Source organism: Nasonia vitripennis, chromosome 4, assembly GCF_009193385.2.
Source record: "Nasonia vitripennis strain AsymCx chromosome 4, Nvit_psr_1.1, whole genome shotgun sequence".
NCBI classification, from domain to species: domain Eukaryota; kingdom Metazoa; phylum Arthropoda; class Insecta; order Hymenoptera; family Pteromalidae; genus Nasonia; species Nasonia vitripennis.
The window spans coordinates 29,815,120-29,829,975 of record NC_045760.1 but is presented as its reverse complement, the minus strand read 5'-3'; the positions used below and the strand labels follow the sequence as shown (position 1 = coordinate 29,829,975).

At 46.2% G+C, this 14,856-nt stretch overlaps 2 protein-coding genes across 3 annotated transcripts in view; one reads left to right on the top strand and one right to left on the bottom strand.

Moving 5' to 3' along the window:
* Positions 1-14,856, bottom strand: part of LOC100123248 (neuroligin 5) — a 101,911-nt gene that overhangs the window by 24,281 nt on the left and 62,774 nt on the right. The window contains exons 2-3 of the mRNA XM_008216641.3: positions 9,283-9,735; positions 1,836-2,133 (exon numbers count right to left, since the gene is read on the bottom strand). Coding sequence (XP_008214863.1) covers positions 1,836-2,133; positions 9,283-9,480 — 496 coding nt within the window. The 5' untranslated portion in view covers positions 9,481-9,735. The remainder of the gene's footprint in view (positions 1-1,835; positions 2,134-9,282; positions 9,736-14,856) is intronic.
* Positions 13,114-14,856, top strand: part of LOC100114796 (AP-1 complex subunit mu-1) — a 2,355-nt gene continuing 612 nt past the window's right edge. The window contains exons 1-2 of one of the 2 annotated variants that reach the window (XM_003428151.4): positions 13,114-13,280; positions 13,563-14,856. The exon at positions 13,563-14,856 is cut by the window's right edge and continues 612 nt beyond it. In XM_003428151.4, coding sequence (XP_003428199.1) covers positions 13,583-14,851 — 1,269 coding nt within the window. In that variant the 5' untranslated portion in view covers positions 13,114-13,280; positions 13,563-13,582 and the 3' untranslated portion in view covers positions 14,852-14,856. Of the gene's footprint in view, positions 13,281-13,305; positions 13,474-13,562 lie in introns of those variants that run through there. The other variant, XM_031930831.2, reaches the window with a different exon arrangement.

The window sequence follows — 14,856 nt, the reverse complement described above, 5'->3', positions numbered from 1 at the left end:
CCGAGCTTTTTGTGTATACTCGGGACACAATACGCGCAGCGATGCTTTTAATTCGAGAAGTTAAATAGAGTGGAGTAAAATTGAATCGTTATTTACGTATAAAAAAAGAATCGCCGGCGCGACTATCTCGAGTTGGCATTATTTTACACTCTAATGAAAAAGCGAAAAAAAATTCGACGCAGTAGCTCTCTCAGCGTTTAAAAATTAACCGAGAGTAGGCAGATACTATAGGCCCTGTAATCAGGACGCGCGGAGCTCGCGTTAAAATTTCACCGCGGCAGATTGCACTTTCGGTATAAACGGCCGATGCAGAGCTGTATGGCCGCTTAAATAATAATACACCTACGCGATATGCCGTAGAGGAAGAAAGAACGCGGTGAACATCGAGGCTTGCCGCAAGCTCAGACCGCGTTTTAGCCTCGTCTCGCCATAAACGTTAAGTATATACTCTCTCTCTCTCTCTCTCTCTCTCTCTCTCTCTCTCTCTCTCTCTCTCTCTGCGGGGGCGTCGTGCGGCCATTAACGCGAACACGCGTTTTATTGGTTTCGTGAAAATTGAATTTCCATCGTGTTCGCGCCAGACCATCCTCGCGGCGGTGCGGGTGTGTTATACTCGCGCCATCACTGCTCTGTGTGATTGTGGCCTGATCGCTGCTGCTGCCTGGTGGGCTCTGGAATTAGAGCTATTTCCTCGAGATTTTTTTTTTTTTATAGGTTTTTGTGACGTTTGCAGAGATGGTCGATTTTGCTGGATATAGCCGTTGAAACTTTGATCTCGGGGTCGTAGCCGCGAGGTGAAATTTTATTTTGTTTATAACGAACGTATACGTCTATACGGCGAAAGGTAACTGGGTTAATGTTTATAGTCGCTTTTCGACGTACTTAACGCGATAATCGCCTTCCGCTGCATTTGCATGGCTGAAATATGCTTTTTCTCATTTAAATTTCGACGCGAATTCCGAATAACTTAACGACGGCTAATGAGTTCCTTTTTTTTCTGAATATGTAACAAGCTCACCGTACACCACAAAATCGACTTTAGCGACGTCATACCCGGCGTCGAGTAAAAATAGTAATAAAAAAAAAGAAAAAAAAAACAGCACGGGTGTCGAGTAAAATTCCGTTAATCACTCGGCCGTTAATGGCTATCGCCACACACACACACACACACACACACCCCCACACAGGAGAGCTTTTACCGTTTTTCCGGTTTCGCGACGCCTGTAAAAGCTTCCAGCTGTACACCCTATATAGATATAGAGCGCGGAATAATTGTGTGAATAAATATGAAGTTCAGCTCGTCGTATCGTCGGCTGTCGAATTAAAAGCCTTTAATCGCGTTTGAAAAAAGGTTTCGGGTTATTCGGCTGGCCGGAATCGCGCAAAACAGCTCTCAAGCGCGCGACAGCCGACTATTATTAACTCTTCGCATCGGTGCTCCTACTGCCGCCCGCTGCAACGGTAGAATTAAATTTTATCGAGTGGATTTTCGCGGGCATTCGGGATTTCATATAAATGTCGTTTGGCTCATCGTACGCGATGTCACTGATGACTTCTTTGATATGGTTATTTTTTTAGGTTCGCGTAAGATTATATTTTTCGGTATTACAAAAAAAGCTCGTTATCGCGCCAGATCAAAAGCGTATACGTAATATCGGGTTTCACTCGTCGATAAACCCCCTTAAAAGAAATCCAAAAGCGCGTTACTATTTTTCAGAAATTTCACACGCGATACCAATATTTTTCCCCGACGTATTTTCAAAATTTCTAAAAGATATTGCGTGCACAGCTCGCGATCACAGAGAATATTCCAAATTCCCAGTAAACCCACTCACCGCTTCCGGGTATATAGAGATTGAGAAACAAGCAGTCTTCGCTCTGATTGCCGACGAACTTGAAGAGCTTGACCAGTTGGTTGTACCTTCCCTGAGGCATGTCCTGCAAGGCGAGCGTCTGATTGCGTATGTCCGGCAACTTTTGCGGACAGACCTGTCCGTAAGCGTCGGCCCGTTTGATGCCTTTCCATCCTAGGGGTGGCTGTGGGGTCCGAAAACGAAGATCCCCTACAGGCGGCGCTGCGTATGGTATGCCCCGGAAAACTTCCACCGGGTCCAGATGCTGGCTGTTCAGTTCCTGCGAGACACGAAAAATATAAGTTCAGGCGATTTCTCAGCTGCGCGTTTTTCAAAGATAAGAAAAGTTGCAGCTCATATTCGCGGAGAGAGAGAGCCCAGGGGCTGTAAATCTTGTGTCAGATACACACTGCGCTGAGAGAGAGAGAGATATACGGGCGCACAGCGAGTGGATGATAAATAATTCAGTATGGATTCTAGAATTGGGTGAAATTCGAGTCAACCGTAAAGCGGCTTCGGGGCCGAATTCGGAACAGGGGCTGCTTGTATGTCTATCGATCGCATCCGACGCGAAGAACGAGATTTCGCGCAGTTGATGTGTGTGTATAGCGTTTAATTGCTTGGGTGGACATGGTGTCCGAATTTTATTCCGGTATTTTATTTTCGCTCCGCGTATAAAAGGTGTGACGTTACCGAACTCGCCGAGAGCTAAAATATTGAGTTCGCAGAGGATTGCTCTCGTATAGCCGTACGGCGTTGATGACCTTTTACAATTTTGTTTACATATTCTGAAATGCGAGTATATAATATTGATATGGCAGTGGGCAGTGCGTTAAATTGTTGATGTAATATCCCGCTTGTATAATACTATAATTCAACGGACGTTACGAACAATCAAATTTTGAATCACTTTATAGAAGCGTCATAAATGTATACTGTTCATTTTGCGCGCGTTTCCGCGCATCAAAAAACCAACATTTTTACCAATTTACTTTCTGTTAAATTAAATCTGCCTTTATACAACGAAGGGAAACAATTTTTCCGCGTTTCGCTTTTGCGCTTCTCCGAATTCAAAGGTCCGATGCGAAATTCTCGTTATGTTTACTGGATTATTTTTCAAAGCCCAGATCGGAGTAAAATGATGAATATAAGTTACAAGGTAACGACATCTTTAACAATAGGCGGAAGAAAGAAGCATCGAGTACACCGTCTGCGTCGTCATGCCAACGAAAGTCGAGCAATAAAAAGAAAGAAAAATATCGCTATATTTCACGAGTATACTGGCCGTCGCTTCATTCGTCCGCCTCTATAAAACGCAGTCGCGATCCGTTGATCCAGTGTGTGTGTGTGTGTGTGTGTCTGATATTTGCAGCGCCTCCCCCTTTTCAGCTGAAATAAATATCGACGCGCGACAATGGCGCGCCTTCTCTTTATGACTACTGAAATCCCTTAAGCGTATAAATATAAAATATATACGTATACATATACTGCAGTCCTCTCTGGAGAGTTAATTCCGCGAAAAAAGCCTCTGCGCGAAATGAACGACGTCGCGCACATAGCTATATAGGCGTCAAGCTCTCCCTGAGAGTCTAAGCGAAATTCCAGGGCATTTGCCAGACAGAGATGAAATAAAATAATACCGGCCCGCGTGCGTCGACTGCGAGAAATCTTCATCTCTCCCGTGAATTATTATAATTTTTTTTGCCCCGCGGGGGTGGGAGGAAGGCGGTTTCATTCGAAAATCAATCGAGCCCCGAACGTGACCGTAATCTCTTATCAGCGCAGGTCCTCTAGTCGTGCCCTTACGTCCAGGAAGCCGTATAAAGGAGGGGATATACGCCGACGACATCACCTTCTCGAATATGATTCGGGATTCCGAGCGCGAGTCGATCTCATTTGCCGTATATAGTCGCAAGCGCGAGTGAATGAGTAAACGTTAAACGGATTCAAGCGCCCTCTCGATATTACTGTTTGCAACGCAAAAGCCGGCTGGGATATGCTGGCTGGACGATCATTTTCGAGCCCGGGAATCGAGCTGTATATATCGAGCTCGCGCATATACGACAGAGCTTTTTCGAGCCGAAAGCGCGATAAAATGTGCGTCGTTAAAAATTAGCGAAATAATATCGCGTCTGTGCCTAGCGGCTATTTAAATTGAGAGCTGCTGCGCTGTGTAATAATAAATGATTTTTGAATTTCCCGCCGTAATTATACGCCGGTGCGTTTGCTGTCAGTTTTGCAAATATGCCCGCGACGCGTATAATTTATAGTCTTCGTTAAATTCGTTTTATTCTCGATTGTGGCTGTATACATATAGGCTAACTGGCGTCTGGTTTTGTTACAAATTTTTTCATCTACCTATTCAAAAGCGATTTTCATAATAATATATTATGCTAGAGCAGTTACAGCGTGAGTGGCCTGTAAGCCAAACCGATTGAATACAGTTTTGACGTAAAAGTTACACCTCTACATGTACATTCTACACGTAGAATAAGCTAAGGGTCAATATGAAAGCGTATATGCGCCACCTATCTTCGCTAGCCGAAAATTATAAGCATGCAGTACAACTTGCAAAATTTCATTTTTACACCATCGATCCAAGAGATAATACATGCACTCGAGTCAGATTGCCGGTTTTCGATTTTTTTCTCTCTCTTTCTCGCGAATTCACGCGTGATTCAGCATTTATAGAACTTTGCCCGCGAGCTCGCGCTCATTTGCCTAATTACGTTGCGAAGTTAGGCTGCTCTATTAAAAATGATTACGCGCCCGGAGAGATTAATCGCGAAATTGCATGATGTATAACCCGCGCGCGAGAGTATAGCTTTCGCTTCTTAAATCACGCGCTAACGATGATTTATCTAACAGCCCACGAGTAGTCGCGGCTAGTTTTAACTTGTCGTAATGCTACTTTGACAACTGCTCCGTTGATTTATAATATACGTTTTATACGTCAAAGGCAAAATGTTATGTGTGTGTGTGTGTGTATAGTGAGTTCAATAGGAAATCAAACGAGTAGAGTAACGTACCGAAACTTTGTTCGTTCGAAATATCCGCTGACGAGTCTGCGGCGTGGCGTTAGTGCGAGTCAGTTCGTTAGAATTTGAAATGACGCTGTGTATTAGCATAAGCGAGATTTTTCTTCAAATTTGAATTACCCGCGCACGTCATCGCGCCTAACGATGGAGGAGAGAATTTAGAATTCTCGCGTTTGAAAAAAGCTCCCCTTTGAAGTAAACGGATTCACGATTCCTCTCTGCGATTTCAGCGTTTATGAATTTTCGTCTTCCGTGAATCCACAGCCCTTTGATAGAACATTGACGATTGCAGCGGATTAAAGAGCTTTTTCCTCCCAATAATAAAACACCACATTTTAAGAAAGGAAAATTTCGTTAAATCCTAAAAATCTCCCCTGATTCGACAAGCATTTACCGCCACACAATGCAGCATCTCGCTAAGAGTCCAATTACACTCGTAAAAAAAGTCTCAAGCTGCTGCAAGCTCCGGCTCCTTAGCCAGCGATCGCTTCAATTAAAGGCAATCGGCCGAGTCGATAACGAATGGATTGGCAGTCGTAAAGCCGGCGATAAAGGAAATAGGGTAGAGGAGCTCGGGACATCAAGATATCGACTTGTGTCTCTCTGTGTGTGTGTGTGTGTCACGCACGTGTATAATCGCTCGAAGGTGTAGGTGCAGCGGCAGCGCGCGATCGGTATATATAATCGCGAGATTCGAATCGAGCGTGTAATGCCGAAGAGCTTGCGACGCGACGTCCGGCATGAAATGTCAGCGAAAGAGAGATAGTGGGACACAGGATGGATATGCGCGTGAGGCGGAAACTATTCTCGTTTAGACAGGATATGACTCGACGTCCGAGGCGAGAGAGGAACTATGCCGGGAGTGTGACAGACGAGCCGAAATGCTGCAAGTCAATGGACGCGCGCGAGCCGAGTGGCCCTCTCTCTCTCTCTCTCTCTCTCTCTCTCTCTCTCTCTCTCTCGTGCATCGATGTGAATATCAATTAGATGTAATTGATGTCCGGCGCAACGGATGGGAGAGAGAATCGATCGCTGCAGGGAAATGCCCCTGCGCTCGAGCAAAAATTATGCGAGAGACCGGCTAATGATCGTATGTATACGTCGCCTCCGGGGATTCGTTTTATATACGTTTGCTGTGTATGGTATAATACAGCCGAAGCGTTTGCGGAGGACTTTTTGTTATTCAGTCGCGGGCGCGGATCGTTGTTATTGTTCCCGCGATGCGGAGGAATAATCGAGAGCCGTAGAGGAGGGGCCGATTGATTTTTAAATTATGTATAATTAAGAATTCATTCGTGTATGCGTCGAGCCTCCGAGCGTTTGACGGAATTTTAAGCTCGAGGGAGAGAAAAAACGTAGCGAGTGTAATTAGCGAAAATAAAATAATACGCTATTGAATAGGGGAATGATTCGAGAATTTACGACTGTTCTCGCACGGCTGTAACGAGCGTATTAATCAAATCGAATTCCGAGCGCGAAATCGCTCTCGAAACCGACATGTAAACAAAGTCTCGGAATAGCTCTATTATACTCGCCTCCGAATTGTACAACGTAATCGGGGCAATCGAACGATGTTGTACTTATACAATTGAAATCGATCCAAAACGGCGAGAAACGTCCGGTTAATACTTTCTACAAAGTATAAATACTAAATCCACCCACATAGCGTACAACACTCGACTCTGTCCCTCGCGTCGAAACGCGAAAAAAGACAGCCACCCACACAGAAGCGCTAATCGAGCGTTCAAGCGCGTATAACTCGGGGTATGCGCTTTTGGCCAAAATGATTTTCACGAGCGGCTTCACGCGCAGCTACATAGCCTCGATAGAGGATTGTTGCATTAATTTATATGGGCGGACGTGGAAAGGGCTGTAGTGTTCCGAGCTATATACGGGTGGAGAGAGAGAGAGAGAGAGAGAGAGAGAGAGAGAGAGAGAGAGAGAGAGAGAGAGAGAGAGAGAGAGAGAGAGAGAGAAAGAGAGAGGGCTACTGGCGCCTATAATCCACGACGACAGTGGGCGAGCGCCAGCGGTGTGCTCTGGTGTCGGATTTACGATGATGATTGATCGCGCGCAAGAGTATAGGGGACTTGATGATGCAGCCCTCGTCGGAGCGCGACGAGGCTCGTGAATCATCGGCGTTGATGATTTGTCGTTCGCTAGTTCGATAATGATCGCGTGTGTTCTTGTTATTTTCGGTCTCGCACTGGGCTCGCAGATTTGGATGTGGGAGGTAGAGAAGCGCCTACGCGCCACCTATCGGACAACTCCAAAACTGCTTTATCATTTTTCGGTATAGAGCAACCACGATCACGGGGAAAATTCCTTGATTTTACAGCGGCCGGTCGAGTGCATTCTATTATACCTTTGTCGTCGCGTGTAATTACCGCGTAAAATATTTCATCTATATACGCTGCGCGTGTAATGCGCTCGTGCGGAATGTCATTAATAAAATCGTAATGAATTGCCACTGACGCGTTAATTGTGCAGGGAATTTCGGTGCGATATTTTCGGAAAGTCTTCGGAATTTCAGGACTTTTAGTTATGAGCTATATGTGCATGGTGGATTTTCGCGGAATATGTGCTTTTGCCTCTAAAGAGCAATAATATCACGGTGTTATATAGTGTGGAAATGAATATATGAGCTGTTCCGGACGTAACCGAGGGCTACTAGGGATAATAGCAAGTGTGGCGTATTTATTCTTTATTAATAATATATTCTACCTATTAGTAGTTTTAGCGAACGTTTCTCCGTCATTTGGCTCTCATATGCGCGAATCGACAAGGCGATTCCTGGCTTCAGGCCAATACGGTTAGGAGTGATTTTATAATCATTCCTAGACTGCCACGACCCCCTCTACGAGTTTTACTCCGCGGATTTTGAGGGTCACTTTCAGTGCGGAGAGGATAAAGGGCCGATCCGTGACTGCCAGGCCAGAGAGTCGAGTGGCGGGAGGCGTTTGCGTGGGCACATGACTGCGTGTGTATAGCTATAGATGTAGAGGAGCGCACGCACTGCTTCGAGTCCCTTCGGCAGTCCTCGGGAAAGCGCTTTTGTTTTAGCAGGCCCGAGTTTTCGGCGGCGTTTAATGAGTAGAGCGTTAGTTCTCGTCGACAACTTGTGAGAGAAGGTCACACAAGGACCTGATCTTTAGGAGATTTCAATAAAGTCATAATATCTGATCAACAATGATTTCACAGTTTATTTTTGAACCTTAATGTAGTCCTTAAGTAACTCAGCAACGTAATCCTCACCGATTCAACAAATATCATCAAATCACGATAGTATCAAACAATCCCACCCCATATTTATAAACACGCACAGAGCGCGTACATGGCCTCTGTTGATCGAACTCCAATAAAAGCATAATAGAAAGGCCGAACGCTCTTCGCAAATATCTCTTCACCCATTCATCCATCCATATCTCTCTCTCTCTCTTTTCCCAGGCTCTCCGGACAGAAATATCAATCTATTTTACAATTAATGAGAGGGTTTCCTGGAATGTTATATTTTCGGTGCGCGTAGAGCCTGCAAATCTCTGCGGAGCGAGCGATGCGTATTGCTGTTCTTCCCCGGCCTCCATTATATTCCTACGTGTGTGTGTGTGTATGCGAATTCGCGTATAATCTGCCGATGTGCGAATATACGCGTTTGCCGAGAGCTCCGGCCTTCGCTCGCGTCGAATAAACAGCGGCGCTGAACTTTGGAAGCTTGCAGCTTTTACCGGGTAGTGCGGCGGCTGCAAAAGCCTTTCATAAATATTATACTCCGAACTATGCTCGGGTGTTAGATACACGGCTGCAGCTGCGTGATGTGTTTATGTAAAAATTTCGGATTTCGAAAATTGAGCACTTCGGTTTCCACGATATTCGACGCGTATCAATCATTTAGGCGGTCATGCTCGTCTCCAGCACATCCCAATCAAAAGTGACGGAAGGCCATTTTTTATAAATTTTATCGAAGCCACGTCAGCTGACGTACGCGTCATAAAGATTTGTCAAAAGCTTTTAAATTATTAGTGGTGCGTGTATAACGTTTTTCACCCTTAATTTTCGGAGCTTATTTCCGGCACAAGCGATCCGTCAGTAGGACGACTTTATAAATTTTAATCGGTCAAATCGGTTTAACGCATACGGACAATTATCGCGCGAAAAGTGCCGTAGCGTAATGCGGAAAAATATCGCGGCGTCATAAATATAACGATAAACGAGCTCTCGAGCATCATTATACTGCTGCAAGCTCTCCGATATATTCACGCTAATCGTGTAAATAATTCCGGGAAAAATCGCCCCTCGGATTACGCTCGTTAATTTTTTCCCTGCATACACGGCTAATTGAATTAATCTCATTACACACACACAGACACACACTGTGCAAAATTAATCGTCACCTGTAAAATCCCGCGAATCTGTCCGGACTTGGTCTCGACGATCCTGGAAGCGTATCTGGTGGGCGGCTGTTGGGAGGTGGCGCAGTGGACGAGGTCGAATCGAGCACAGGTCATCAGCAGCAGCAGCAGCAGCGCGAGTATCGACGATTCTGTGGTCCTTGGCTCCCAGGGCGGAGGCCGGCGGCATCGTAAGGGCATCACAGCAGCGGCGGCGGCGACAGCAGCATCCGCGAGCCAACGATAACAGCATACCGCGCTCTATATAGCTTTCTCGTCTTCTCTCGCCGTCGATCGATCGGTTATCCTCTGCTCTCTCTTTCTCTCTTCACCTCGTCATTATACTGTATGCGTCTGGTTTTTTTTTCTGCACCGGAGGCGTGTGTGTGTGGCTGCAATCAGCGATGGATGACGCGGGGTTTAATATCGAGAGCGCTGGATGATGAGAGGGACCGTCTGCAACAGAGAAAATGATTATTTTGTTTTTTTTTTTAATCAAAACTTCCATTTATTTTAACTAGACGCGTATTAAGCTCTCAGCTCACGCAGCTTTCGTTAAAAAAAAAGAGACACACACTGCTGTGGGGGATGAACAAGCTTTCAGCGAGTAACTTAATGGACTTTGAAAATTCACTGTTCTCACGCCGCCGAGAGAGAGAGAGTGAGCTAATAAAAGCTGCTGCAGAGTATATATAGCGGCCCTGTTTAATTTTCACGTAGAAGAAGTAAATTTTTTATACGAGAACGGCTACGCCCTCTCTCGTCGTGATTAAGCCATTCGAGCCTTCGCTTCGTTCGTTTTTCAAAAGGATCTCTCGGGAAAGTACAAGACAGGCTTTCTCTCTCCTGCAGTAGATTTTCCTCCCGGCGTGTACAGCGCAACTTTGTTCTAAAAGGAGAGAGAGAGAGAGAGAGAGAGAGAAAAGTCTCGTCGACGCGTATAATCATAGAGAAGAAGAAAGTGGCAACAGTCATTCTCGCTGTGCGCCCGATGCAAATCGAGAAAAACAGTGACCTTTCCTCTCTCGAGCTTTCGAGCTTTTTTGCAACTCTATACACAGCTTTTATCCGCGAGAGTCGCGTTTCCCGGCTTTTATACAGAAAAAGAGGGGCGAAACGACGAGTCAATACAGTATATAGAGAATATAAACTCGAGGCTAATTGCCTGAGAATATATTTATTAGCCGTGTTCCTCGCTCTTCAAAACTTTCTTCCGATTCGCGCTTTCGGAGCTTTTTCTCGAGAGTGACGGCTCCGTTGCCGCATAAACTTTCCGCTCGTTGTAATTCGTTTGCCTTTTCTCTCTCCTCCTCGCGTAAGTTATGATAATGCCGGCGCATACACACACACACACACAGGAGATACGCGGGTGATTTAGCGCCGGCCGACTGCGCGGGCAGCCGATATAATTATTATAAATTTCGGGCCGTCTCTCGCGCTCGCCAGACTCGTAGCTCTTCCGACCGAAAAAGCGTATATACAGCCCGCGCACATAGTAGAGCTTTGTATCTCTTGCTGTTTACCGCGAGTCTGCGCTCGTTTGATGAAAATTCAATTTCGCACGACAAAAGAGCTTTTTTCCGCTCGTATATAGTGTCCGGTGAGAGTTGCGCGCGCGGGCGTGGAATTCTTGCTTTCAGGCCGCGATCGTGCAGGTGCATAATAATGCGAGCTATATGTGTGTGTGTGTGTGTGTGTGTGTCACGGGGGATTTTAACTTTTGTGTGTGCGTCGAAGTCGAATTGCTCGAAATTTTGCCGCCCGGATTATTGTATTCGAGAGCCTCGATCGAGTGTTCCATTTTTAAAAAGCTCTTGGTTCTAGAGATAAAAAACTCGAGCTTTCAGCATAGAAAAACGAGCCCATCACCATGGATACATTATAGAGAAAGCTCACACCCACGTATATAATATATAAATTCTCGCGCTTACGCGCCACCACCGCTGCCGCAGCCGCATAGCGTAGGACAGAGGTAGAGAGAAATCGCGAGCCCTGGAGAGCATTATTCAATTGACTTCAACCGCAGGGCTGAAGGATTTCATCGCGAAAGCGTAATCGGAGAGGCAACGATTGGAACAATCCAGAATCCGCCGGATGGAACGTCATCCGCACGGATGAGCTGTGTGCGTGAGCCCATATATACGTATAAACTCCGCTGAAGCTCTTCGAACGTTCCAGTCGCCGAGGGTAGTTCCGACGATGATACTAGATAGAATATAAGGTGCGTTTATTTCCCGAGGATTGCAATTTTTTTATTAAGGCACACGTCGAGCTTTTCAAATTATCCGTCATGATGACGTTCGCTTTTATTTTTTAACAAGCGATACGCATCGTTATTGTATTGAAATATCCAATTTTTCATACTCGCTGTACTCGAGTCGATATTATATTATACGCTGAGCTCGGGAAAATTTCGCGATATTCGATATCACTGATGTGTAAGGTCTTAATAATCAATTTTTTCCCGGCATGTTTGCAGTTTTTACGTGTTACGGTGAAAATTCGCGTTTTTATCACCACAGCCCTTGAAATTCCGGAGCTTTATTGACGGAATATAAATGTAAAGCAGCGACGCGTCGTTCGAAGCGTATATTATTCAATCGAACCTCGTCGGCGCACATGTAATTAGCCCTAAACGCGCACGTCCGAGAGAGTTTCTTATCTCGCGATTAAAATTCGAATATAAAATTAAATCAATACAGCATCGTACACAAACAGCAACAGCATCGCAGGGCAGTAACCGGACTTCTCGTTACGAACTTTTCCGTCCGACGAGAAGTAGTATAGAAGGGCGAACTTCCTCGCGACTGTCGTCGTCTAGCTCTTTCTCGGCCGGCTGAACTCTGGCGCCTCGTTTTTCGCTCCTCCTTCCGCCTCTACTTCGCTTTTTTTCCATCAAAGTGCCGCAGCGGAAAATTTAATAGTTATACACGCGAGGTCGGCCGACGCGGCAAACTTGAAAGTGTTCGCGCGAAAGTTGTATACGCTTCTTTGCTCTCACGCTTTTTTTTTTTTTCGTTCCGCAGTCGAATCGTCGTGTGAATTTTCCGGCCGGTGTTATTTCCATCGACGCTTGATTTTTGGCCAGTGTGCACAGCTGCGCTTATTTTATGACGTTTTATCAAAAGCCTTTTCCCGTTTGGCCTCATAATTAACGATCGGTCGATTAAACGGCTGACGCGTTCGTAAATAATAGCAGACTCCAGAAACAGATGCGTGGCAGGAATTGAATAATGCAAAGACGGACAAGTATATAGAAGGAGCGATTCAAGAAGGCCCAAAAAAGGCTGTTTCAGCGTAGGCGACTAACCGCTATGTGTATGCAAACGGACTCGTGCCACCTGTCGGCCAGAAAATCAGAAAGTTCAAAGGGCGATGGAAAGGCCAGTCCAAAACGTAGTCAGAATTTCAAAAAAAAGCTTCCGATGCTGCATTCCCGCGCTTTTTCGAACAGCCGAATAAACGTACAGCAACGATTCCGCGAGATTGGAAAATTCCTTGAATTTTTTTTTTCGTAAAATTCAAATAAAAAAAGCCCACGTTCGAAATACATTCCTCTCCTACAAAAGCACACGGAGCCGCAATAACGTCAAGAAACACACGTCGCGTCCACTAATTGCAAGCCCTCAGCCGAAGAAGACGAGAGCCGCCGGCGGGGCTACACCCCAAGAAGCTCATCGTACAGCCACACTATATACCTATATATATCCACACAACAGCTCCCACTACTCTCCGAGCGGCGCTGCTGGATTTTAAACTCGGCGCGGTCGATAAGTCTCGAGGCCGCTCGGCGCATGCGCGTCGCGACGATATTCGGGCTGCGGCTCGGGGCCGACTTCAGAGCCTCGGCAGCCTCGGCCCAGACACCATCGGCACTGCATCAGCTTATATACTGTACGTTATTGCCGCAGTGGCACAATCTGGCAGGTGCGGAGCTCCGCTTTTCATGGGCTCGAGGGACGACTTCCTCGCGGTCTGCTTGAGATACTCCGACTGATCGGGTAAGCTTTTCGGGCTCAAAATTACGTGGTTTTCGTGTGAGGTACTTTGTACTCGCGACTCGCGACACATCGGAGGTGTCACGGGACTACCAAGGGCTTCGGCTTTTATCTGTACCGTGGCCTCGTTCGGACGCACTTTTCGACACGTATATAGTTGCTGCCGGGGATTATATTGTTTATTTACGAGGAAAGGGTTCGTGACAGTTGGGACGGACATAACCTACAACTATGCGCTGCTGTACAGGGTGATTCATGTGTGTTGCTTTTTTTCTCGTGTTGCAGGTAAAATAGTAACAGCCAAAATGTCGACCTCGGCGATTTTCATTCTCGACGTCAAGGGCAAAGTCCTGATCTCCAGGAACTATCGGGGCGACATCGAGGCCGGAGTCATCGAGAAGTTCATGCCTCTCGTTATGGAGCGAGAAGAGGAGGGCAATCTGACGCCTATTATTCAGACAAGCGAGTGTACTTACGCCTACATCAAGTATAACAATCTCTACATCGTGTCGACCACCAAGAAGAACGCGAACATATCGCTGGTCTTCGTCTTTCTGCACAAGATGGTCCAGGTGATGCAGGAGTATTTCAAAGAGTTGGAGGAGGAAAGTATTAGAGACAATTTCGTTGTGATTTACGAACTGCTCGACGAGCTACTGGATTTCGGCTACCCTCAGACCACTGACAGCAAGATACTGCAGGAGTACATCACTCAGGAGGGCCACAAGCTGGAGATTCAGCCGAGGATTCCTATGGCTGTGACCAATGCCGTCTCCTGGAGGTCGGAGGGCATAAAGTATAGGAAGAACGAAGTATTTTTGGATGTGATCGAGTCCGTCAATCTGCTGGCTAATGCCAATGGAAACGTCCTCAGTTCGGAGATAGTGGGAGCTATAAAGATGAGGGTTTACCTGTCTGGAATGCCTGAACTTCGTTTGGGCCTCAACGACAAGGTTCTGTTCGAGTCCACTGGTCGTGGGAAGTCCAAGTCCGTTGAACTGGAGGATGTCAAGTTCCATCAGTGCGTGAGGCTGTCGAGGTTCGAAAATGACAGAACCATTTCGTTCATTCCACCAGATGGAGAGTTCGAATTGATGTCCTACAGACTGAATACTCACGTCAAACCTCTCATCTGGATCGAGTCAGTCATAGAGCGGCACGCTCACAGCAGGGTGGAATACATGATCAAAGCGAGATCTCAATTCAAGCGTCGCTCTACAGCCAACAATGTGGAAATAGTCATACCCGTGCCAAACGATGCGGATTCTCCAAAGTTTAAGACCACCATCGGAAGTGTTAAGTACTCGCCTGAACAAAGTGCTATTACTTGGTCCATAAAATCTTTCCCAGGAGGTAAGGAATACCTGATGAGGGCACACTTTGGCCTGCCATCTGTGGTGGGCGAGGACGTCGAGGGTAAGCCTCCGATTCAAGTGAAGTTTGAAATTCCCTACTTCACCACATCTGGCATCCAAGTGAGATATCTGAAGATCATAGAGAAGAGCGGATATCAAGCATTGCCATGGGTGCGATACATCACGCAGAACGGTGACTACCAACTGAGGACAAACTGAAAAAT